At 44.6% G+C, this 23,212-nt stretch overlaps 1 protein-coding gene across 2 annotated transcripts in view; it reads right to left on the bottom strand.

The window, feature by feature from the left end:
- The window catches only part of LOC122559462 (differentially expressed in FDCP 6 homolog), a 98,783-nt gene extending 76,360 nt beyond the window's left edge, over positions 1 to 22,423 (bottom strand). Inside the window, exons 1-4 of one of the 2 annotated variants that reach the window (XM_043708919.2) lie at positions 22,075 to 22,422; positions 18,218 to 18,358; positions 7,996 to 8,178; positions 1,606 to 1,836 (exon numbers count right to left, since the gene is read on the bottom strand). In XM_043708919.2, coding sequence (XP_043564854.2) covers positions 1,606 to 1,836; positions 7,996 to 8,178; positions 18,218 to 18,358; positions 22,075 to 22,170 — 651 coding nt within the window. In that variant the 5' untranslated portion in view covers positions 22,171 to 22,422. Of the gene's footprint in view, positions 1 to 1,605; positions 1,837 to 7,995; positions 8,179 to 18,217; positions 18,359 to 22,074 lie in introns of both variants that reach the window. The other variant, XM_043708920.2, reaches the window with a different exon arrangement.
- Between the last annotated feature and the right edge of the window lie 789 nt (positions 22,424 to 23,212).

Here is a 23,212-nt window from a genome sequence, read left to right as displayed (position 1 = left end):
AGAAATGGGGTAAGAAAAGCAACAGGAGAAAGAAAAGAAGAGGAGAGGAATGAGAAATGGGCGAATACAGATGAGGAGCCACAGAAAGTGCAGTAGGAACAAGGAGCTGAAGGAGGAACTGCCGGAGAAGGAGAAACTGGAGACAGAGAAAGGAGAACAAGAGAGGAAGACAACGGAAATCTAACAGGATGAGAAGATGAACAATACCTCACCCCAGCCTCATCACAACTTGCATTCGCCCCTCTCTGCACAGGGGCCCTGTGTCATCCAGCCGAGACTGGCTAACTCAGCACAGAACTGAGGTCAGACCTGGAACCATACACAATCCACATCGGGTGCACTCTCACAATGCTGAGCTCGTGACGGTCTTCCCAGGTCCCTTCCAAATCTGAGGGGGGGCTGTTGGGTTTGGGTGAAGCCCGACAGCATCCTTTTGATGTGTCCACAAGCTGTAGGAGCAGAACTAGACCATTCAAGCCCACTGTGTCTGCTTGAATGGTCCAGCAGACCATTGAGATCGGACAACCCTCAATTCCTGCCTTTTCCTCACCACTCCCAATTCCCTTATAGATTAACAACTTGCCTATCTCAGTCTCGAATATACTTAACGGCCCAGCCTCAACAGCCCCCTGTGGCAAAGAATTCCACAGATTCATTCGCCTCAGAGAGGAAATTCCTCCTCCTCTGTCCAAAATGTGTAACCCCTTATTAGGGAGCGATGCTGTCTGGTCTCAGACTTTCCGATAAAGGGGAAATAACCTTTCCATATCTCCCCTGTCCAATCCCCTAAGAATCACGTATGTTTCAGTAAGGTCATTACTCATTCTTCTGTGAGGAAGGCTCGACCTACTGTCCTCATAAGGCAAGCCCCTCCATACCTGGGATTAGCCAAGTGAACATTCCCTGGACTGCCTCCAATGCCAGCAAATCTTTCCCTAGAGAAGGAGCCCAAAAGTGTTCATAGCATTCTCGCTGTAGTCTGATTACTGCCTTGTATAGTTTTAGCAAAACCTTCTATTTTTATACTTCACTCCTTTTGAAACAAAGGCCTACATCCCATTGGTCTTCCCTATTAGTCGCTGAACTTGAATGCTTCCTTTTTGAAATTCATGGACAAAGATTCCCAAAATCCCTCTGTTCTGTAGCTTTCTGCAGTCCTTCTCCATTTAAATAATATTCAGTTTCTCTATTTTCCTGCCAAAGCGCACAACCATCCATTTCCCCACTTAATATTTTATTTGCCAAGTTTTCACCTACTCACTTAACCTATGTCCTTCTGCAAACTTCTCGTGTCGTGTTATTAACATATGTTGTAAATTCTTGATCCCTGTGGCCCTCCACGAATTACATGCTGCCTTTCTGATAATGCTTCCCCCCATTATCCCAACTCTCTGTCTTCTATGAATTAGCCAGTCCTCTATTTATGCTAATATATTACTGTCAATACCATGGACTCATCTTATTAAGTAGCCTAATGAGTGGTTATCAAATGCCACGTGAAATTTCAAAAGTACTGTCCGGCCCATTGTAGGTAAAGGATGGGGACAGTGACACTCTGCATATTGGTTCCACATGTTATGAAGGGTTTCGGAAAATCCCACTGACCTTCTGCATCACGTCCAACACCAGCTCCTCGTAAACAGACTGGATCCCCAGAGTGAGAGATTCCTTGCTGGCCGGTTTGGTGAACCTCCCCGATTCCATCACCTCCAGGAACTGCCAGACTGTCACCGCTCCAGACAGTGAAGGATTCTGGGAGAAGTACTCAGCCAGTTCCTCTTCGTTCAACCATTCCTGTCCGGTCGCTGCAAACACTTTCCTCAGCAAATACGCAACCTGCATCGATCAGGACAATTAAACGGATGGAGGGGAGCTGGCCAAACGTGATGCTTCCTCCCCACCCCTCCGGGGCCAACATCTACCATTTTACGGACATCTTTAGCCCACTCAGTATCTCTTGGCACTGACCACTGGCACCATGACAGCAGCCAGGGAGTGAAGCCACACTCACCAATAAACTCAATTAACACAAGCAGACAGTGCTAACTGCACTGTGATTAGGAGGAGTAGGAAGGAGGTTTGAAGGAAGAATAAATTTTAAAGCTATGGATTCCTGTATAGTAAACACCCTCTCATTGCTACCCAGTCTACATGATCCCAGTATACAATCCACTTCTCATTGACACTCCGAGTATATAATCCATCTATATAATCCACTTCTCACTGACTCCCAGCATATACTGTGGTATCTCGGAAACAAATCTTCTCCCCATTTGTTGTAGAGCTTCGACAATCTTTGAGGTTATTGATGAATTCCTTTCATTCTGCTTAGGGTTAGTCTAAATAATTGTGCGTCAACACAAATATATCGTTCCAACATGAGCACAGCTCCTCATAAAGAAATTGAAGAGAATGATATAGAAGCCCTGAAAGCCAAAATGTAGGTATCAAAAAAACAACAAATGCTAACCTGAAAAGTAAATGTTTTGAGCCTTGCCTCCCAGTTTATGTGATCCCAATACAGAATCACAGAATTCCTAGAGTGGGGAAAGAGGCTAATTGGCCCATTGAGCTGCACCAACTCTTCAAAGAGAATCCCACCATATCCCTGGAACCCTGCGTTTCCCAAAGCTAATCCACCTGGCCTACACATCCCTGGGCACTATGGGCAATTTAGCAGGGCCAATCCACCCTAACCTGCACATCTTTGGACTATAAGAGAAAACCCACACAGACACAGGGAGAATGTACAAACTCCATGCAGTTGCCAGTGACAGGAATTGGCGCTGAGAGACATCAGTGCTTACCCACTGAGCCACCATGTTACCCTAATATACTAAAACTGTTTCTATTGACTCCCCCTGCAGATTCGAAACCAGTTCTGATAAGACCATAAGACATAGGAGTGGAAGTAAGGCCATTCGGCCCATCGAGTCCACTCCGCCATTCAATCATGGCTGATGGGCATTTCAACTCCACTTACCCACATTCTCCCCGTAGCCCTTAATTCCTTGTGACATCAAGAATTTATCAATTTCTGCCTTGAAGACATTTAGCGTCCCAGCCTCCACTGCACTCTGTGGCAATGAATTCTACAGGCCCACCACTCTCTGGCTGAAGAAATGTCTCCGCATTTCTGTTCTGATGAACTAAGGTAGGTGGCTGTATGAAGTTGTAACAATTGCTCTGTCTGTTCTGAATGCTAAGAGCTGGTATGTCAAATCAGTCGGTCAGTCCTTATTTTCCAATCTATGAGCAGCATACCAAATTCCCTTGTAAGTCACAGATAGAATTCACAATTTCAGAACGAGCAGCCCTTCCTCAATTCCCCTAAAAGGTCATCTCTCCATCTCCTTCTCACTGAGATATAATGGTTCCTGCTGATTATCTTGACAGGAAGTGTGGGCACAAAAATAAAATATCTCGTACAGTGCCAAGGCTTGAGAGAAACTGGGCCAAGCTGCTAAGTGAGTGGTTAACCACTGACCACAGCCCATTGGCTAAGGAGAGGAAAGACAGTGAACTTTGCTCAAACAGTTGGCTCAACATGCCAGAGTTAACATAGCGAAAGAGAGAGAGAGAACTGAAGATGAGCAGGAGCTGATAATCCGAGGCCTCAGATCTATTTATATTTTCTGATGGTGAGCAATGATACGGCTGTTCTGAAAAACTAGCAGCACAGAGGTGAGGATCTCAAAAACCACCAATAACCATGTGCCAGCAAAAACCGACTTTAAAAAACACTGACTGAAAAAGTCAGATGGTTTGAAGAGACCAGTGTTGAACTGAAACTAACTTGGAGGTGAGAGCTCTATCCAATGAGGGACTGTGTCCTTCCTACCAGGTCTGTCCTAGTCAAGGGTCCAGTTGTACTATTGCGTGTCTGTTATACCAGAGAGTCAGGTAACATTCCAGGGATCCGGTTTCAAATTCCGCCACAGCAGATACATTTGCACACAATGAAAACCTGGGATTAAAATAAACGTTGTTGAGAAAGCCCATCTGGTTCACTATTCTCCTTTAGGGAAGGGCAATAAATGCTAACCTAGCCTAGTCATCGCATGAACAACTTAAAAAAACACTGAATGACCGTGCATATACTCTGATGGTATGACAAGATCATATAGACTGGGTGTCAATGAGAAGTGGATTTTACAGGTTGCTTGCCTGTAGCAAGGTAAGGAAGGGCCACAGACAACATCACAACTATGGAGTTATCAGCTCAGCTGACTTGGGAGGTTGGCATGGAGACAGCAGCCGATAGTAAGCTCCAACTCAGGTCTTAAGCAGCACTTTACATTGGCAATCAACAAAAGGAGCTGACACCAAGCAGACTGGAGGTTAAAACCAAGGGCCTATCTGCCTCCTTAAGCTGAAGTAGGGCTTCCCCAGAGATGTGGCCAATCTCAGCAAACAGGGTAAAAATGCCAGATTTCAGAATCCTACAGAGACCCAGCCCCTAACTATAACTCTGCATTTCCCATGACAACCCACCCAGCCAGCACATCCCTGGACGCTATGGACAACTTACCACAGTCAATCCACCGAGCCTGCATATCTTTGGACTGTGGGTGGAAACCCGCGCAGACACTGGAAGAACATGAAAGCTCCACACGGACAGGCGCCCGAGGCTGGAATCGAACCTTGGTCCCTGGTGCTGTGAGGGAGCAGTGCTAACCACTGAGCCACCGTGATGCCTGGTTCCACTGGGTGAGTCCTACAATTGGCTGCCCTGACATGGATTCTCAGCTTACTCCACATAAAACTAGGCGGACAAATCGCCCAGAATAGTGACCTAAATACACAATTACTAAGACAAGCATGTGACGGCAATCAACTGCTTAGGAGAACCTCTAGGATGTTAATGGACAAAATGATTATACTGGTGACTTTATGACAGGCACAGTAAACACAACTGACTTTGGTACAAATTAGTCACATCTTAACAATTTAGGTTAGGAGGAAGAAGAGTGCAGGGGGACCAGTTACTTTAGCTGATGTGGTTTCTAGCTTGCAAAGCTTCAAAGCCCGAGAGTTTGGATAGAGATCTTCAAGCTGCCTGTGGGACAGCATTTAGGCAATCAAAGTTCCAAGAGGTCCATGCCATTGGATTCACAAAAAATGTCTCCACAGTTCAGGAAACAGAAACCAGACGATATCAGCTAAGTAAAAATGTAAAAGCTGAGCTAAGTGCTCCAGAATTGAGTCTCTGGAATGGATTGTGTTGGAAGTTTTGCCATTTATCTTAACATCTTTCTCAACTTCTTCTATTTTTCTTTTTGTAGAATAGAATGATTTATTTGATGTTAAAGAACATCTGCAGCCTCAATGTGAATGTATTTTAGTGACGACCTGCCCATCCCATTGCAGGTTTGCCCTTTAACCTCCACAAGTCCTTCCCTCTCTTACCCTTTGACCCCACTTCCTGGATCTCCCCCCCCCCCCCCCCGCTCATGGGCATCTGCCCCGACTTGTCCCAGGCCCCTACCCTGCATTGTGCCTGGGGCCCCTCCATCATAGCCCACACCTCCTGGGCTCTTTCCCTCCTCCTCCTGGGGCACCTTGTTCCCCTGGGCACCTCTCACCAACTCCCCATTCTGCCTGGGGCCCCTCCACCACTCCCCATGTCTACTCAGAGGGGGAAGAACAGAGAAGGGGGCTGGTAGAACAGGGAAGACACAGGGTCACACAGAGAGCGCGACAGACAGAGACACAGACCAACACAGAGAAGAGACACATACAATTACAGTGTTTGGAATGAGAGCACAAGAACAAGGAGCAGGAGTAGGCCATCTGGCCCTTCGAGCTTGCTCCACCATTGAATAACATCATGGCTGAGCTTTTTGTGGCCTCAGCTCCACTTATCCACCCTCCCAATGTAACCACTAATTCTTTCATTATTCATAAAAAAAATCTTAGCTTTAAAAACATTTACTGAACTAGCGTCAACTACTTCACTGGGCAGGGAATTCCGTAGATTCACAACCCTCTGGGTGAAGAGGTTCCTTCTCAATTCATCCCGAATCTGCTCCCCTTAATTTTGAGGCTATGCCCTCTTGTCCTAGTTTCACATCCTCTCTATATCTATCCCTTTCATAATTGTATATGTTTCTATAAGATCCCACCTCATTCTTCTAGATCCCAATGAATATATTCCCAGTTTACTCAGTCTCTCCTCATAAGCCAAACCCCCTCAACTCTGGAATCAACCTTGTGTACCTCCTCTGCACCCCCTCCAGTGCCAGTACATCCTTTCTCAAGTAAGGAAACTAAAACTGCACACAGTACTCCAGGTGTGGCCCCACCAGCACCCTATACAGCTGCAGCATAACCTCCTTCATTTTAAACTCAGCCGCTTTGGCAATGCAGGACAAAATTCCATTTGCCTTCCTAATTACCTGCTGTTCCTGCAGACCAACCTTCTGTTATTCATGCACAAGGACACCCAGGTTCCTCTGCACAGCAGGAGAAAGTGAGATCTGCACAGCAGTATGCTGCAACTTTTTAACCATTCAAGTAACAGTCCTTTTTCCTGTCACTCCTATCAAAATAAACTGTTTGATAAAAAGATTTATGACAATTTCAATCAAAGACAACAAGCAGCAGTGTGATTTGTGGTGTCACCAGATCGCAGTTATTACAATTAGTCTAAATTTTAATCGAATTATTGCAGCACTGACAATTCCAGAAAAAAAGGCCATCAAGACCAAGGAATGATGACAAAACAATGGCTCCGGGATGGGGGAGTGGGAGAGGGCGGTTGTGTGTGTGGTGAGTCAGATGGGGAAAGTTCACTACCCAGGGTGACAGCAAGAATGAATAATGATGTTAAAATTAAGTGACTTTGTTAAAGCTAAAATGAAGGCCGCATTTTCAGCAACAGTTGCCTGTTCCTGGGGTTTTCCTGCTCACCTTGACTTTGTTTCAAGTCTAATGTCAGCACCAGAGAATGTAAACAACTGGCTCGCATTGCTAAGGCAGAGGAGGAGAAATCTTTTCTCTCAGAGGGTCATGTGTCTTCGGAGCGGCCTTCCCCAGAAACCAGCAGAGCTGGGAAGTTCAATGAATATTGCAAAGGAGGGGGGGGGGGCTGGATAGATTTTGACTAAAGGAGTCAAAACTTATGGAAATGACCACGATCAGGCCAGCCATGCTCTTAACAAATGACAGAGCATACCTGAGGGGTTGAATGACCTCTAGCTGCTATTAATTCATATGCAACACAGGGACTAGTTTTAAATGCAATCCATTTGAGATTGTGTGTGTCTGTGTAGGACAGCAAAGACTTGCTTCTAACAGATTTTTGGGGCCTCAGCTTAAAGTCTGATTGTTTCTAGAATAACCAACAATACTTGGTGCCCAGATCTGTCCAGCAGGATCACATCAGATCTGTCAATCACTCAGAACGCCTCCCCACTGCTTAATACCCAATTATGCACTCGCTTCACTTAATGTGTGGCATTAACAGCAGTCTTAATCTTTAACCTATATAAACCTTAATTTTCTCTCTCTCTTTACATCAAAATGGGTTCAAATTCTTCCCCACCTCCCCTCCAACCACAACATGCCCTGGCCCTTTCCCTATCCATGTGACCGTCTCCAGCTCTCGGAGCCTCCACAGTCCACGAGATCCTGCAATTCCACAACATTCCCAGTATTAATTGCATCCTTAGGCCAAGCTCTGAAATTCCCTCCCTAACCCTCCAAAAGATGCTCCTGCAAACCGTCCCCTTTGAACAAGTGTCAAGTTACCTGCTGTAATATCTCCTCTCCAGCCTGACCTAGCTTTTTTTAATCCAATTGCATTCCCAGAAAGTGATGTTTTTCAATGCTAACGGGGCGCCCCACAAATGCAGGTTGTTGTTGCCTCAGGACTTGACTTGTGCTGTGCTCATATCCACCCTTCAATGAAGATCAAAACCACTCCCAAACCCTCAAGCCCTTCACTAACCTGTAACAGAGCCCTCACCCAGGCCCCAAGGGGTAGACTCTCACCTCCTCACAGACCATCACCAGCGGGTACTTGTCTTCTGACAAGAAGTTAAAGAGGCACCAGAGTTTGAAGGCACTTGTCTCTGAGATTAGGCCCTGGCTTCCAGAGGGTGTATAGTTCTTCTTGGCCGTCAAAGTCCAGCAAAGCTCGTGGAAGTTCTCCTTGACAAAATGGCCTTCCTGCACCTTGAGGAGAGACATCAGAAGGTCAGGAAAGTTCAAAGGTCACACAAACAAGACCAGGAAGGTCTATTAGACTCCAAGGCAGCTTTCTTGTTTATTGTTCCTCTTTCTACCAAGTAGAGAGTGACCAGCCGTAATTCAAATTGAGCGACATATCTAATTGGCTGGCTCTGCTTCTGGTCTCAGTCGTACTTGGCTGATCCTTCCCCTTGATTGTGCCATTAGCGGATTCTCCTGCCCATTGGCTGCCAGTCTACAATGATGATACCCAGTACTGGGCACAGACACTGCTCCTCTCTCTGGCCCACCTTCTGGCAGGACTCTGTCCCTCTTCCATCCCTGTCCCCATCTACAGACCACACCGTGTTACCCTGCTCCCCTTCCCCCTTCTCAATGGGCACTGGCCAGAGGCCCGTACATTGCAGTCCTCAGTTTCTCCATACGTTGCAACCAGAGCTGCTCTAGTTTACTCGCTCCCAGCCCGGACATTCACTGCTCCCTGCTCTGCATCACAAAGCATGGGTTACTCTTATCCTTCCATCACCCACTCCCCAGCTCCCCTCACAGCCAGGGAGGAGGCAGGATGCAGGAGGAAAGTAACACAATCCAGGCAGTGCTGGGAGGGAGGTTTGGTTGCAGCACATAAACAGATGGTGGGAGGTAACAGAGTGGTGTTGTGTTGTACTGGCGTGTTCCCTACCTCTGGATCAAGCAGCCCAGATTCTAGCCCCATCCGTGTGTAATAATATCTCGGAGGTTGAATAGGTTAAATTAAAATAAAGAGAGACTCGGGAGGGGGTGGGGGATTTCTTGTGGTTCAGTGGTAGTGTCCCTGCCCCTGAACCCTGGTTCGAATCCCAGAGGTGAATAACAGCATCCCTGAACAGGTGCATTAGAAAAATAGGTTAAATTTAGAAAAAAAAATATACACACACACACACCTATACATACATGTACATACATATACACATATATATATAAAAAAACAGTGCAGGGTGAGACAGTTAGAAGCAACAGGAGGTATCGGTAAGGGGGGGGGGGGGGGAGGAACAGGATATTGATAGCGAGGAGGCAGGAGGTGGGGCAGGACACACATTTAGATTGAGACACGATAAAAGGAGGAACTGATCTTTACACATGAAAAGCAGCACAGAAATGGACAAGAGCCATGCGGGTCTTGACAGCATAGATGTGGGGAGAATGTTCCAAGAGAATCTAGCACCAGGGGTCACTGTTTAAGACAGAGAGGGGAATTTCTTTCTCAGAGTATTTGAAGCTCTCTTCCACAAAAGCTGGTGGAAGCAGAGCCCTTGAATATTCTTAGGGGGCAGATTTTTGTTAAACAAGGAAGTGAAAGGTCATTGGGATGATGGGGGTCGGGGAGGGGGGGGGGGGGGGGGGAGGGAGAAGTGGACTTGCGGTTATAATCTAATTAGCCGTGATCCCTATGGAATAGCACAGCAGGCTAGGAAGGCTGACTGTTTCTGCTAATCGTACATTCCTCAGTTCATACAGACCACTGCCTATTCTTCATTCATCGATAGCCCTCAAAGACACTCCCCCCTCACAAGCTCTAGATTCCTCCTGTTTCTAAACTCCACTGAACTAGCTCAGCCCTGCTCCCTCAACCAATCTCCCAGGAACGGAGTACCTACTCGTTGCTGCATTATTCTTTGTGGGAGTTGGCCGAGGGCAGATTTGCTGCCACATTCGCTTCAAAGCACTGTGCCAGTGGCTGTGGAAAGTGCTAGATAAAGTGCTAGGTCTTAGAGTCTCCGATCTGCGTTGTCTTCAACTTTAATCATCAGCAACTTTGGAAATATTATTCCGAATGCGACCCACTACCCAAGTGATTCAGTTATATTCAAACCAGCAGTGGCCCTGAACTTCATGGGGCGACTTCAACTGTTTCCAACTTCCAATCTGAGAAACAACAACTTACACTCTATGTCCTTCAGCTCATTTGTTTTCATCCACACTGGGATCTTCCCATTCTGTGGCCTCATTTTCATTATGAGGGGTCAGGGCAGAGTACAGAGTAGGGAGAAACTGCTCCCAAGAGTGATACAATTGACAATGAAAGGGTATACATTTCAGAAGGCATCATGAGATGAGGCGATTCCGAGTGGGCAAGGATCTGGGATTAGGTGCTGCCTGGGAGCATGGTGGAGGCAGGGTTGAAAATACTGGGATTTGGGGATGAAGGCACTAGAAGAGTAGCTCTTTTGGAGAACGCGTACAGATCCAATGGGCTGAATAGCCTCTTTCTGTGCTGTAACCATTCTTGAAGGCCACGTTTCAGATAAATGTATCCATAGGAACGCGTGAAACCTGACTATTATCAGACTTGTGCAGACTCGTCCACAGCAGATCTTTCACATTACCATAGTGTTGTGATAAGTGCACACATAGGCGAGGGAGAGGCTGAAGTTACAGACAGCCCAGCGAGCGAGCGAGCAAGGGAGGGAGGGAGATGGGGAAGTGTGAAGCTATCCCAGCCAAGCTGAGCACTAACTGCTCACAAATAACCTTGAAAATCATTGAGCAAAATTAAAAAGTAACATGTTAGCCTCGCGAAGCAGGCTGTGTCAACATACAATGCAGCTAAGCCCAGAAACAACCTCCCCCAGTAAAACAGCAAGATATCAGGTCGGAAACATTTCTCAAAAAAAATGCCTGCACCAGGGTGGGGGCAGGGGGCAGAAGTGAAAAGACATGATGAACTGTTGACCTCAGAGCCACAGTGAAGCTTGGTGTTGGGGAGTATGCAGACTTTCACTAGACTGACGGGGAAGGTGCCCGGGATAATGGAAATCAGTCACAGAGTCTTACAGCATGGAAACAGACCCTTTGGTCCAACCAGTCCAGACTGACCATAATCCCAAACTAAACTAGTCCCACCAGCCTGCACTTGGCCCATACTCCTCCAAACATTTCTTATTCATGTACATATCTAAATACCCTTTAAATGTTGTAATTGTACCCACATCCACCACTTCCACTGGCAATTCACTCCACATATGAACCACCCTCTATAGAAAAGTTGCCCCATATGTCTTTTTAAATATTTCTCCACTCACCTTAAAAATATATCCTTTAGTTTTGAAATTCCCCACCCTCGGAAAAAGACACCTTCCATTCACCTTATCTAGACCCCTCACAATTTTATAAACGTTTAGAAGGTCACCCCTCGAACTCAAACCCTCCATTCCCTGCAATATCCTGGTCAATCCTTTCTGAACCCTCTCCAGCTTAATAATATCCTTCCTATAACAGGGCGACCAGAACTGGGCTCAGAACTCCAGAAGAGATCTCACCAACATCCTGTACAACCTCATCATAATGTTTCTGTACGCAAAGGTCTGAGCAATGAAGGCAAGCATGTTAAACTCCTTCTTAACCACCCTATCTACATGTGATGAAGCTTCAAAGAATTACATACGTGAACCTCTAGGTCTCTCTGTTCTACAACACTACCCATGACCCTGCTTTCAATTGTAGAAGTCCTGCCCTTGTTTTTTTAACCAACATGGAATACCTGGCGTTTATCCAAATTAAACTCCATCTGCCACTCCTCAGCCCATTAACCCAACTGATCAAGATCTCTATGTAATCTTAGATAGCCTTCTTCACTGTCCACTGTCTGGGACTAATGTCTTTAGAGCAGGGAAGATGAAGATTTAACTAAGTGGTTCCAAATAATCAGGCATTTTGATCTTCTCAGGCAGCCTGCAATTTTTGGCATCACTGGCAGCACCACCCACCTCCAATGCCTCGCCAGCTCGGGGGCACTGGTTCCCCTGCCTTACCCAGGGCTCTAGGCCTATATCCTTGCTGTTACCTGTGGTGGCCTAATGGATTAGATGGCAGCAGAGTAGGAGCTCCTCTGCTCACCAGTCCCTTACCCTTCTTTTTTCTCCTCTTTGTAGCATTTCTTTTCTTGCCCACTCCTCGCCCTACCTGGAGAGTGGAGTTGAGTAGCGGAGTATGCAGGCCAGGGTCCCTCTTCGAGGTGCAGCGAGCATGGGCAGAGTCCCATAGCGGCAGTAGTGTGGGTCCTTATAGAGGCCAGCATGGCCTCAGGCTCTGGGGTCTGCAGGCACAGACTGGAACAAGTATTCATGGTCGTTTATTATCATTCTGGACTTGGTCACCATTTCATGCTAATCTATAGTCTTTTTTCACTCTAAGATCTGTACCAAGGTACTTGCACCTCAGTATAAGGCAGCCATTGTAAAAACTTTCACTGTATTACTGTACATGTGACATGTACATGTGACAATGAACAATATTCTATTCTGTAGAATCCACCCTATTCTCACTAACATTAACAGAAAGCACAGCATCTTGCCAATAAAGGAGAAAAAAATTGGTGTAAAAGTTATACTTTCTGGTTTAATTGTTCAACTGAAACTTCCAACTAAATCATGCCTGCAAGTCGATTACAACTTTGGCAAGTTCCAATCAGCAAATATATGGACAGAGTCTAGACACTGTTAAGTGATGGAAAGGGTCATCAAGAACACATCTCTGCTTACAGACAGAGGGCAAGAAAAATTAAATGAGCCAACTTCCTTCCCTCCCTGCTCCCCAACAGTATTAGAGTCACATGATATCCAGCTATACCTCACCACCCTCTCTCTTAACACCACCATTGTCTCTGAATTATCATACTGCTTATCTAACATCCAGCGCAGGATGGCTGAAAATTTCTCCACTTAAGTTTTTGAGAAGACTGAAGCCGTCAACTTTTATTCCCAAGCCAAACTCTGTTCCTGTAGCTGACCACTTCCAAACTGTAATGCTGGAAACTGAGGGGCTGAATGTTTCTGTTTGCCCAAGCAAGTATCATGCCAAAATGACCAACCAACCACACAAGGGCAATAAGCTGGTAGATGACCTATTCTTAAATCAGGAGCACCGACCAACCCCACTCCTGTCTCACCTAGTCTCCTGCTGAAATCCTCATTCGTGACTTTATTATCTCTACTCTCTACTGCAACCCCAGCTGTTCTTCCACATTTGAACCTCTGCAAACTTCATATTATTCAAACCTCTGCTGGCCATGTCCCTTACTTGCTCGGACTCCTACTCACCCATCATTCTCGTGCTCACGGAGTTACTTTGGCTGCCAGTTAAGCAGCACCCATTCTTGTGTAGGGGGCATGTAACGTATTATCATTTAAGATTTGAATTTTAAGACAGAGTTCGATGGATGCAAGTCGGCTCTGTGAAGGTAATCATTTTTAAATGGGCCAGAAAGTCACTTGGAGCAGTGACCCAAGTACATCAGTTCTAAGAAAGCAGTCAAGTGCCTTGTAGAACATACAGTCATAGAGCATGGAAACAGACCCTATCGGTCCAACCAGATATCCCAACCCAATCTAGTCCCACCTGGCCCATATCCCTCCAAACGCCTCTTAAATGTTGCAATTGCACCAGGCTCCACCACTCCCTCTAGCAGCTCATTCCATACATGTAGCATTAATGGATAGAATGTACATACTGTTGAGTTTACAACAGACCAGAAAGTCATTAGTATTAGCTGCAAAGTTCAGTCCAAAAATAAGCAGAAGATCGTTTCAGAAGGTAGAACAGTCAACCTTTCGGTTCAAAGGAACCAATTGACTGAGCCAAAATGGTTTGATTTGTGGAGCTTTTAAACCAGGACAGTTCAGACAATTAGATGATTAGATTAGGTTAGATTATCCACAGCGTGGAAAGAAACCATTCAGCCCAACAAGTCCTTACCGACCCAGACCCATTTCCTTCTGATTAACACACCTAACACTACGGGCAATTTAGCATGGCCAATTCACCTGACCTGCACATCTTTGGACTGTGGGAGGAAACCGGAGCACCCGGAGGAAACCCACGCAGACACGGGGAGAACGTGCAAACTCCACACAGTCAGTCGCCTGAGGCGGGAATCGAACCCGGGTCTCTAGCACTGTGAGGCAGCAGTGCTAACCACTGAGCCACTGTAGAATTGAAGTAGTTTAGGCCATCAGATTGTGAAAAGTTACTGCCTCCAAACTCAAAGGAATCACAGAATTGTCTTCGCAGTCCAAGGAAAGTAAAATGGGAGATGTCAGTTAAGTAAAAATTTCCAAGTGTTAAGATAAGAATGATATTTCCCTGGAATGAAGTACTTGCAAAAGTTGAGAAATAGGTTGAAAGAGCTTCTAGGGGGTAAATTATAAAAAAAGAAAGAGAGTAGCTAAAGTAAGCATGGATTCCTTAGAGGATACAATTGTGGAATTGGTTTTCTCTTTTTCCGCCATCTCTTTCTGAATCCTTTGACCCTTTCCCACCACTCCTCCCTTCATCCATTAGTGCTGAATTGCCTACCTTTCCCCACTACTCTATCTCCCCGTCTCACTAGCACACGGTTAGCAAGATTGTAGAATGATAACATGGAAACAGGGAAATGCCAAATAATATAAAGTAACATTTTGCAAAAACACACCAGTCACCAAGACTTGCAAGTGTTTCGAAGGAAGTAGCTACAGAGAACTCAATGGGCTTTGAAAGGGTTTCGGAAGATTAGAAAATGCCAATGCAGTGGCCCTGTTTAAGTAAGGAGGGAGACAGGAAGCAGGCCAGTGTGATCTAACATCTATTGTTTAGCAAATGCTGGAGTCTATTGTTAAGGAAGAAATGGAAACACTTTTCCAAAAGTGTAACACAATCAGACAGCACTAACATGGCTTTGCGAGAAGGAAATTATGTTTGATTAATTTGCTGGAAGTCTTCGAGGATAGAACAAGCCGGGTTAATAAAGTGGAACCAATACACGTGCATTCGGGTTTCCAGAAAGCATTCAGTCTTAGGATCGCAATCATTTACTATCTATATTAATGGCAGGTGTCCTTTCCCTAGGATGGGGGAGTTTCAAGATTAGGGAACACATTTTTAAGGTGAGAGGAGAAAGATTTAAAAAGACCCAAGTGGGAACTTTGTTTCTTACACAGAGAGTAGTTCATGTGTGGAACAAACTGCCAGAGGAAGTGGTGGATGCAGATACAGTTACAATGTTTAAAAGACATTTAGATAAGAACATGAATAGGAAATGTTTGGAGGGGTATGGGCCAAGTGCAGGCTAATGGGACTAGTTTAGTTTGGGTTTACGGTTGGCATGCAGTAATTGGCCTGAAGGAGCTGTTTCCATTCTCTACAACTCTATGACTAAGAGGAGAGGGCAGAGTGTAATGTATCCAAGTTTGCTGATGATGCAAAAATAGATGAGATGGCATGTTGTGATAAGGATGTAAGTGGTTACAAACAGGTTGTGTGAATGGGAAAAAAATACTTGGCAATGCCGTTTAGTGTTGGAAAATACAAGGTCTTGCACTTTGGCAGGAAGAATCAATAGGCAAGACTATTATTTAAAAGACAGAAAGAGAGCGAGAGCGTGAAAAGGAGTGCACAAGCGCACCAGCAAGAGAGAGAGAGCGGGCGAGAGAGAGAGGGTGAGGGCGAGAGAGAGAGGGTGAGGGCGAGAGAGAGAGGGTGAGGGCGAGAGAGAGAGGGTGAGGGCGAGAGAGAGAGGGTGAGGGCGAGAGAGCGCTAGGGCGAGCAAGAGACCGAGATAAAAAGTTAGCACATCGGTACTGCAAGTAAATAAGAAGGTAATTTGAATTTTGGATTCAATGTGAGGGGGTCGGAGTTTAAAAATAGAGAAGTCTTATTACAACTGTACAAGGTATCAGTGAGGGACACTAAGTCCTGAGTTGAGAGTGTGTTACTGGAAAAGTACAGCAGGTCAGGCAGCATCCGAGAAGCAGGAAAATTGAAGTTTTGGGCCACAGCCCTCCATCAGGAATTATTCCTGATGAAGGGCTCCGACCCGAAACGTTGATTTTCCTGCTCTTCAGATGCGGCTTGACCTGCTGTGCTTTTCCAGCAACTCACTGTCAACTCTGATCTCCAGCATCTGCAGACCTCACTGTCTCCACACTGAGTCCTGAGTACAGTTTTGATCTCCGTATTTAACCCCTTCCCCGGCTGCTTTTTTTGGAGAATACATTTCATTTTCAGATGAATTTTTGTATTGCTTTTTTTTTATAGTATTTTTAATGCTTGCAGTCTCATCTGATGTATCCAAGCTTCTAATAGAAGGTTCATACTCATTGTCATTTTCTGAGCTCGACATCTGGGTGTAATTTGTAAAAAAACAGAAAAAGATTAATGACAGTGTGTGCCCGAAAACGGTGCGTTGACACTTCTTGCAATGCCTGAGGCGGAAGAGACACAGCTACCAGACGTATGAATCACCGAGTATTCTCGTTTCTAGCTGAGAAGGGCCCAGAAATGCTGAGAATTGACGTATAAACTCGTCTGTGGCTGTTTTTGAATTTATATGTTTTGGACGAGTTTACCCGTCGCACTCTGAAAAAGACAAATTGGGTGAAGACAAGTTAACTCGTCTTTGCCGGGTAAGGGGTTAAGAAAGGAGAGACTGGAATTGGAGGCAGTTAAAACAGATTCACTAATCTGATTCCTGGGATGAACAGGTGACTTACCAAGAACAGGTAAAGAGTTAGGCTTTTATTCATTGGAGTTCAGAAGGACTAGGAGTGATCTTATGGAAGCAGACAAGATTAAGGACAGAGTGGATACTGAGAAGATATTACCACTTTTGGGGGAATCTCAAACTAAGGGACATAGTTACAGAATACGAGGTCACTCACTTAAAACTGCGAATGTGAAGGAATGACTTCTCTGAGAGAGTCGTGAATATCTGGAACTCTCTATCACAGGGAGTTATGGAGCCGAGATAACTGAAAATGTTTAAAGTAGTGGACAGATTTTTGAACTATCAAGGTGGGGGCCTATGAGGAGCTGGCGCGAAAGAGGAATTCAGGGCCTGGACAGATTTAAAGGGCTAAATGGCCTACTCCTGCATCTATTTCTTCTGTTTTGTTGTTTGTGTTAAGGTTTCTGCAACTTGGACTTATACTTTTTTTTTAAAATCCTTTTTTTTTTGGGGAACAAACCTTTGCTCTATTGTTAAAATCTATTTGCATCGAATATGTTTCAGTGAATAATCACCATGGCAACCAACGCCAAAAACTAAAGTTATAATCTATCAAGGCAGGCTTCACGCTGGGATTGGAGTTTCCCAGCACCCGGGATAGGATCACTCGATTTTAAAATCATCCTCCTTTTTTCAACCAATCCCTTCAGGGCCTCTGCCACACTCTCCTCTAACCCTACTTCCCTCCAAGATATTGCCAACCCTCTACTTCTGACCTCTTGTTGGAATGTGTCATTCTGAACTCTTAATTCTTATTTTTCTAATTTATTACTAAACTATAAATTCTTTACTATTCTAACTTTTTTCCCCTAAGAATTTGTACTTGAGAATCTGCACCCAGGTACCTAAGATGGTGTTGTAAGTGGCGACTTGTAAACTTGTCACTGTCCTCAGGTGAGTATATAGTTATACAGCATGGAAACAGATCCTTTGGTCCAACCAGTCCATGCCAAACATAATTCCAAAATAAATTCGTCTAACCTGCCTGCCCCATAAAGCTAATTGTAAATTATAGTTCATCCCAGATTTCAGCTCCAACGTTGGCAGCCATCCCTGCACCAATCTGGAATTCCCTTTTTAAATCTGTCCATCTGTCTATCTATCTCTCTCCTTAAAAACGTACCTCTTCAATCAAGATTTGGGTTACTGTCCAAATCTGTTACTTCGAAAGTGCTCCTGCGAGGGACATTTGCATTCTATAAACTGTGGGCTCTTGTTTTTGTTTATATGTATCCCCAGTCCTTAGCATATTCCCAAATTTGAGTGACAGAGGCAGGGGTTAGTTACAGAGGGAAGGGAGGGTGGGGATATAAGGCACTGTGAGTGTGAGAGAGTGTGAGAGAGTGTGAGAGAGTGTGAGAGAGTGTGAGAGAGTGTGAGAGAGTGTGAGAGAGTGTGAGAGTGAAAGTCCTCCTCCCAAGCCAGGATTACACAGAGACAGGATGGTAACGTCATGCTGAGAACTGTGGTTCAGTCAAAGCAGCAGCCAAGGCACTGACTCACTTTGTCCAGTATATACTTGTTCAAATAAGGCATGTACCCATGACTGGAAACAGGCCCATCATTGTCATCGCGGAAGTGGTCCTCCAGGATCTTGGGGTCGTGGGGAATGTTCAACACCGTGTACAGGTTGTAGGACAGCACCTGGAATACACACAGGAACATTTCAGAAAGGTTCCACCAAAACAGCACATCACCAACTCCACCTTCCACCAAACAGGCATTCTCACTGTCTCCTCCAGCTCATGTCGAGATCCACCCTCTGTACTTCCTAGCTTCCCACTTTTTATCCAATCCTGGAATCTCTCCAAACGATTGCTCCCCAGTTCATTAATTCCCACTCTCTGCAGTTCATTATTCACCACTGTCACAGTTGCATGAGCACAGTATTACATACTTTATAAAGGCAGTAAATCATTACTTTAAAAACTGGACATAAAATCGCACAAAATGGCTCCCCGTATTCACATGACTGCTCTTGTTGACTCACTTCAGCCAAAACAGCAGAGGGACTGATGTGTCATCTTGACATCACTCACAAACGGAAACATTTAGAAAAAGTCAACCCTCAGGCAACAAAATTTGTCTGTCTAAAGGTGCAAGAGTGCAGAGCTATTGAAGAACAGAGGAGACTAGAAAGGCACCACAGGGAATTCTACTATAATTGACTTTGCTTTGTGCAAAAATGATTCATCGACATTAATATAGTAACCATTTTGTTATAACAAGACAAGCTGTGGAGACGACATTTTGGCAGAACAGCCCAGGACTTTGAGTTACACTGGCAAATAGACAGCTCTCAGTTAAAAAGGGGGGAAAAGCAGCAGGGCTTTTAGCAACTGCTGTTCCACCGAAAGAATACAGGCAATCTGCAAATGCTGTGGAGGCAGAAGTAGTGAAGAACTAGCAATCTGCTTTCTCTCTCAAAGCATACTACACCTACGGAGTCCATCTTGGAACTAGCCTCCAACTATGTGAGAAAAACCATCAAGGCTTCTGAACTCTGACCTCAAGGTTTCAAATCATTTTATTTCAGAAGGAGAATCCTCAAGTCAGCAGCAGCCTTGCCATATGAAAAAAGATTGGTCTCATTTTCTTCATCAGCACTTTATCCATATTTACTTTTAATATTTGTATTTATACTTTTAGCTAATAACTTAAACATTTTTTGGCAAACTATTTAAGTGATAAAGTGATTAGCAGCTATTTGAAACACTTGAAAATCAATAAGGGATCTAAGTGAGCAATTTAAATTTCTGATTCATGGACATTCTACGCACATTCTCATGTAATTATGACACTGCTCTTACATTCATAACAATGACTTTAATGAAATCCAATACAGGCTACTCTCTAATTCATTGCTATACTCAATAACAACAAGCTCAAAGAACTGCAGATGCTAGAAAGCAGAAACAAACAAAGATTGCTGGGCAAATACAGCAGTCTGGCAGTATCCGTGGAGAGGAAGCAGAGTTAATGCCATGATTCCAGTGACCTTTTTCCAGAACATCATTAAATACAGTATGGAAACAGACCCTTCAGTCCAACACATCCATGCTGACCTTGTTCCCAATCTAAACTAGGCCCATATATTCCAGCACCAGTCTAATCTTGGCTCTAAATCTTTCCTAGTCATGTACCTGTCCAAATTTCTTTTAGATGTTATATGTACCTGCATCTACCACTTCCTGTAGCAGCTCACTCCACAAACACAACACCCTCTGTATAAAAACGTTGTCCCTCAGCTCCCTTTTAAATCTTTATCCTCTCACCTTAAAAATGTGCTCCTTTGTTTTGAACTCCCCTCTCTCGGTAAAAGACCTTTGCTATTCACCTTATCTATGCCTCTCATGATTTTAAAAACCTCTTTAAGGTCACCCTTCAGTTTCCTACACTAAGGAAAAAGATTCTTATAACTCAAACCCTCCGGACCCGGCAACATCCTTGTAAACCTTTCCTGCACCCTCTCCAATTTAGTAATATCCTTCCTGTAGCAAGGTGACCAGAACTGTACGAAGTACTCCAAAAGTGTCCTATTAATGGGAAAGTAGGGGCGGTGATGGTGGGAGGCAATGCTGGACAGATTGCAGATTGTGGTTATATACAAACCTGCTGCTGATGGACCACAACACCTTGTGGATGCTCAATTCTGTTCAAAATCCATCCCATTTCAGGTCTCGGCAGTGCCTAGACAGAGGGCATCCTCAATGTGGAGGTGAAACTTGAAGCAACTCCAGGGACAGTGCAGCAGCCACTCTTTCTAATACTGCTATTGACAGAAGTTACAGCTCTGACAAAAAATATTGAGGATTCCCAAGATGGTACCAAGGATGAGGGACTTCAGATCTGAATTGCTCTCTTTGGAACTGAGAAAGTTAAGAAGTGACCTAAAGACGGTTTTCAAGTAACTGGAGAGTTTTGAAAAATGAGAGAGAAATAATGGCAATTCATTGTGACAGAGTCTGGAGCTGCAAAGGGAAAACATAGTTGCACTCAGAGTTACCAGGAGCTGGAACACAATGTGGAAAGGTGGGGGAAGCTCTTTTGAGAAGTACTGTTACAGTTGAAGTGTTAAGAGTTACAAAATAATAGCACGAAACATAACTCCTTTTGCAAAGGGCCAGGACAGGCAAGAGAGCATGAATGGCCTCTTTTTGTAGTGAGGGTTTCAGTGCTTCCATGATTATCCCTCAATCATTTGGCTCTCATCAGCATGCGCCTCACCATACTGTCCACGTCCCTGTGTTAGAATTTAAACTAATTCTCCCAGAATAACCCACTAAGGCCGTCATTCTTCCATTAGCGTTTCGGATCAAAGAACCCTTCCTCAGAACAGCTCTGAGGAAGGAGCACGGAATCCAAAACGAGAACACTCCACAGATGCTGCTGAGCTTTTCCAGCAACTTCCTGTTTTATTATTCTGTTAGTGTCCATCATATATGCAATTCTGGACAAAAATGGATCTTATAACCCCTGTTAAATCAGACTGCTACTAGTGGATTGAAGGGATCTGGGGTGACTGCACTCCAACACAACAGAGTCCAAATAGGACATAGGTCTGGTGGCAGGGTATAGTGAGGGAGCACTGGGATGGGGAGCTCAGAGAGAGGGGAGATTGTTAAACAGCTTGGAGCAAAAAGTCAAAAAGCACACAACATCAGGTGAAGAAGCAGCACTCTGAAAGCCAGTGCTTCCAAATAAACCTGTTGGACTATAACCTGGTGTTGTGTGATTTTCAACTTTGTCCACCCCAGTCCAACACCAGCATCTCCAAAACCTGGAGCACAGAAATCTCTTGCCACCAGTTAAACTGGAATGGAAGCAGGCAGGTTCACCCCAATAACTTACATCAGTGTTCAGACTTGTGTCTATCCCCCGAAACTAAAACAGAGACAATGGTTTAACCGCCACCTCTTAAATGGCCTAATTATTGATTTGAGTTGTTTTTAATGCACCAATTTGTTGTGTGGAGCCCTTTTCCAGTCTCCCTCCACACCATCATGAAATTGGTATAAAAATGCATCAGAAAGCATTTTGGCTTGAAAATTGCACAAAAGTTGAACTTATCTCCACACACCATGGCTACTAGAGACAGCAAAGGTTTGGCTCCTCAGACGGTGCAGCGTGCCCTCAGTATACCACTAGAACATCTGGTTGAACAGACAGGGTTCAAATCTCAAAAGTAAAGCTCGACCCTTACAACTGGATGTCACTAGTTAAGGAAAGTAACGCTGCTGTTTATAACGACACCGTCTCTTTGCACCAGCAAAGTGCAAAACGTTTTGAGATAAACCCCCAGCCCCCAAGTGTCCCCACATGATCTCTGCCCCTCCTCGGGCACGTTGAGTTGAGCTTACCTTGAGTTGAGATTTTGAGACTTTTCCACTCTGCTCCAAGTCCAGGGCGGTGAAAGCGTACCAGATGGATTTCAGTAGCTCGTCTTTTAAATCCATGCTCTCCAGGAGTTGCCGGAGGAATGAGAAACACAAAGATCGACCAGGGAACCTGTCCTCTCTGTAATCTGATACATCCACTGCAACTCTGAGTTGGGTGGGGGAACTTCCCCCTTCTTACTGCATTCACTTCCAGTCAACAACAGAGTGCCCTGTTTCAGGCCGCCAAACCCACTTCACTTGTTCTAGGACTTTGTGTGTGTGTGTACGTGAGAGAGAGAATTTCTTTCTTCTAAACTTCCGCCCGCACTGCCTGTGTGTGTGTGTGTCTTGTGTGAGAGATGCGACCAGGCGAAGCCACCAGTAGCCGAGTAGCTGCATGGGGGTGGGATTTTCTGGCTCTGAGACCGGTTCTCACTACCTCAACATCACACATAAATCCCTCTGGATAACTTTCAGATAATTCCTCAGTGTGACGAGATAGGGAAAGAGAAATTCAAATTTAGTGTCAGAAAATATACTTCACTGAAGAATTAATGACGAGAGATATCGACTTGTAGACAGTGTGCTAAACGCTGACCAGGGATTGGGTAAAAACAGTGACCAGTGAGTAATAAAAACAGTAGCCATAGACTAATTAAAGGCATTGACCAGTCAGCCGTTAATAACTGCAGCAGCTGTACAGACACTCATATCCAGATGTACATATTAAAATACACACAGACTAAACACTAAAATACATTCAGATTAAACACTAAAAAACATACAGATTAAACACTGAAAAACACACAGAAATACACACAGATTAAACACGAATACAGACGGATTAACGCACTGAAGTACACAGATTAACACATTGAAATACACACAGATTAACACACTAAAATGCACACAGATTAATGCACAGGAATACACACATTAACACACGGAAATACACACAGATTAACACACTGAAATACACACAGGTTAACGCACTGAAATACACACAGATTAACACACTGAAATACACACAGATTAATGCACTGAATTACACACAGATTAACACACTGAATTACATACAGATTAACACACTGAAGTTCACACAGATTAACACACTGAATTA

This window comes from Chiloscyllium plagiosum, unplaced genomic scaffold (assembly GCF_037043375.1).
Source record: "Chiloscyllium plagiosum isolate Xiang-an unplaced genomic scaffold, Cpla_swu_hap1 HiC_scaffold_19, whole genome shotgun sequence".
Taxonomy (NCBI): Eukaryota; Metazoa; Chordata; class Chondrichthyes; order Orectolobiformes; family Hemiscylliidae; genus Chiloscyllium; species Chiloscyllium plagiosum.
Note: the sequence above shows the minus strand (reverse complement) of the source record. Positions and strands in the feature narration are given on the sequence as shown.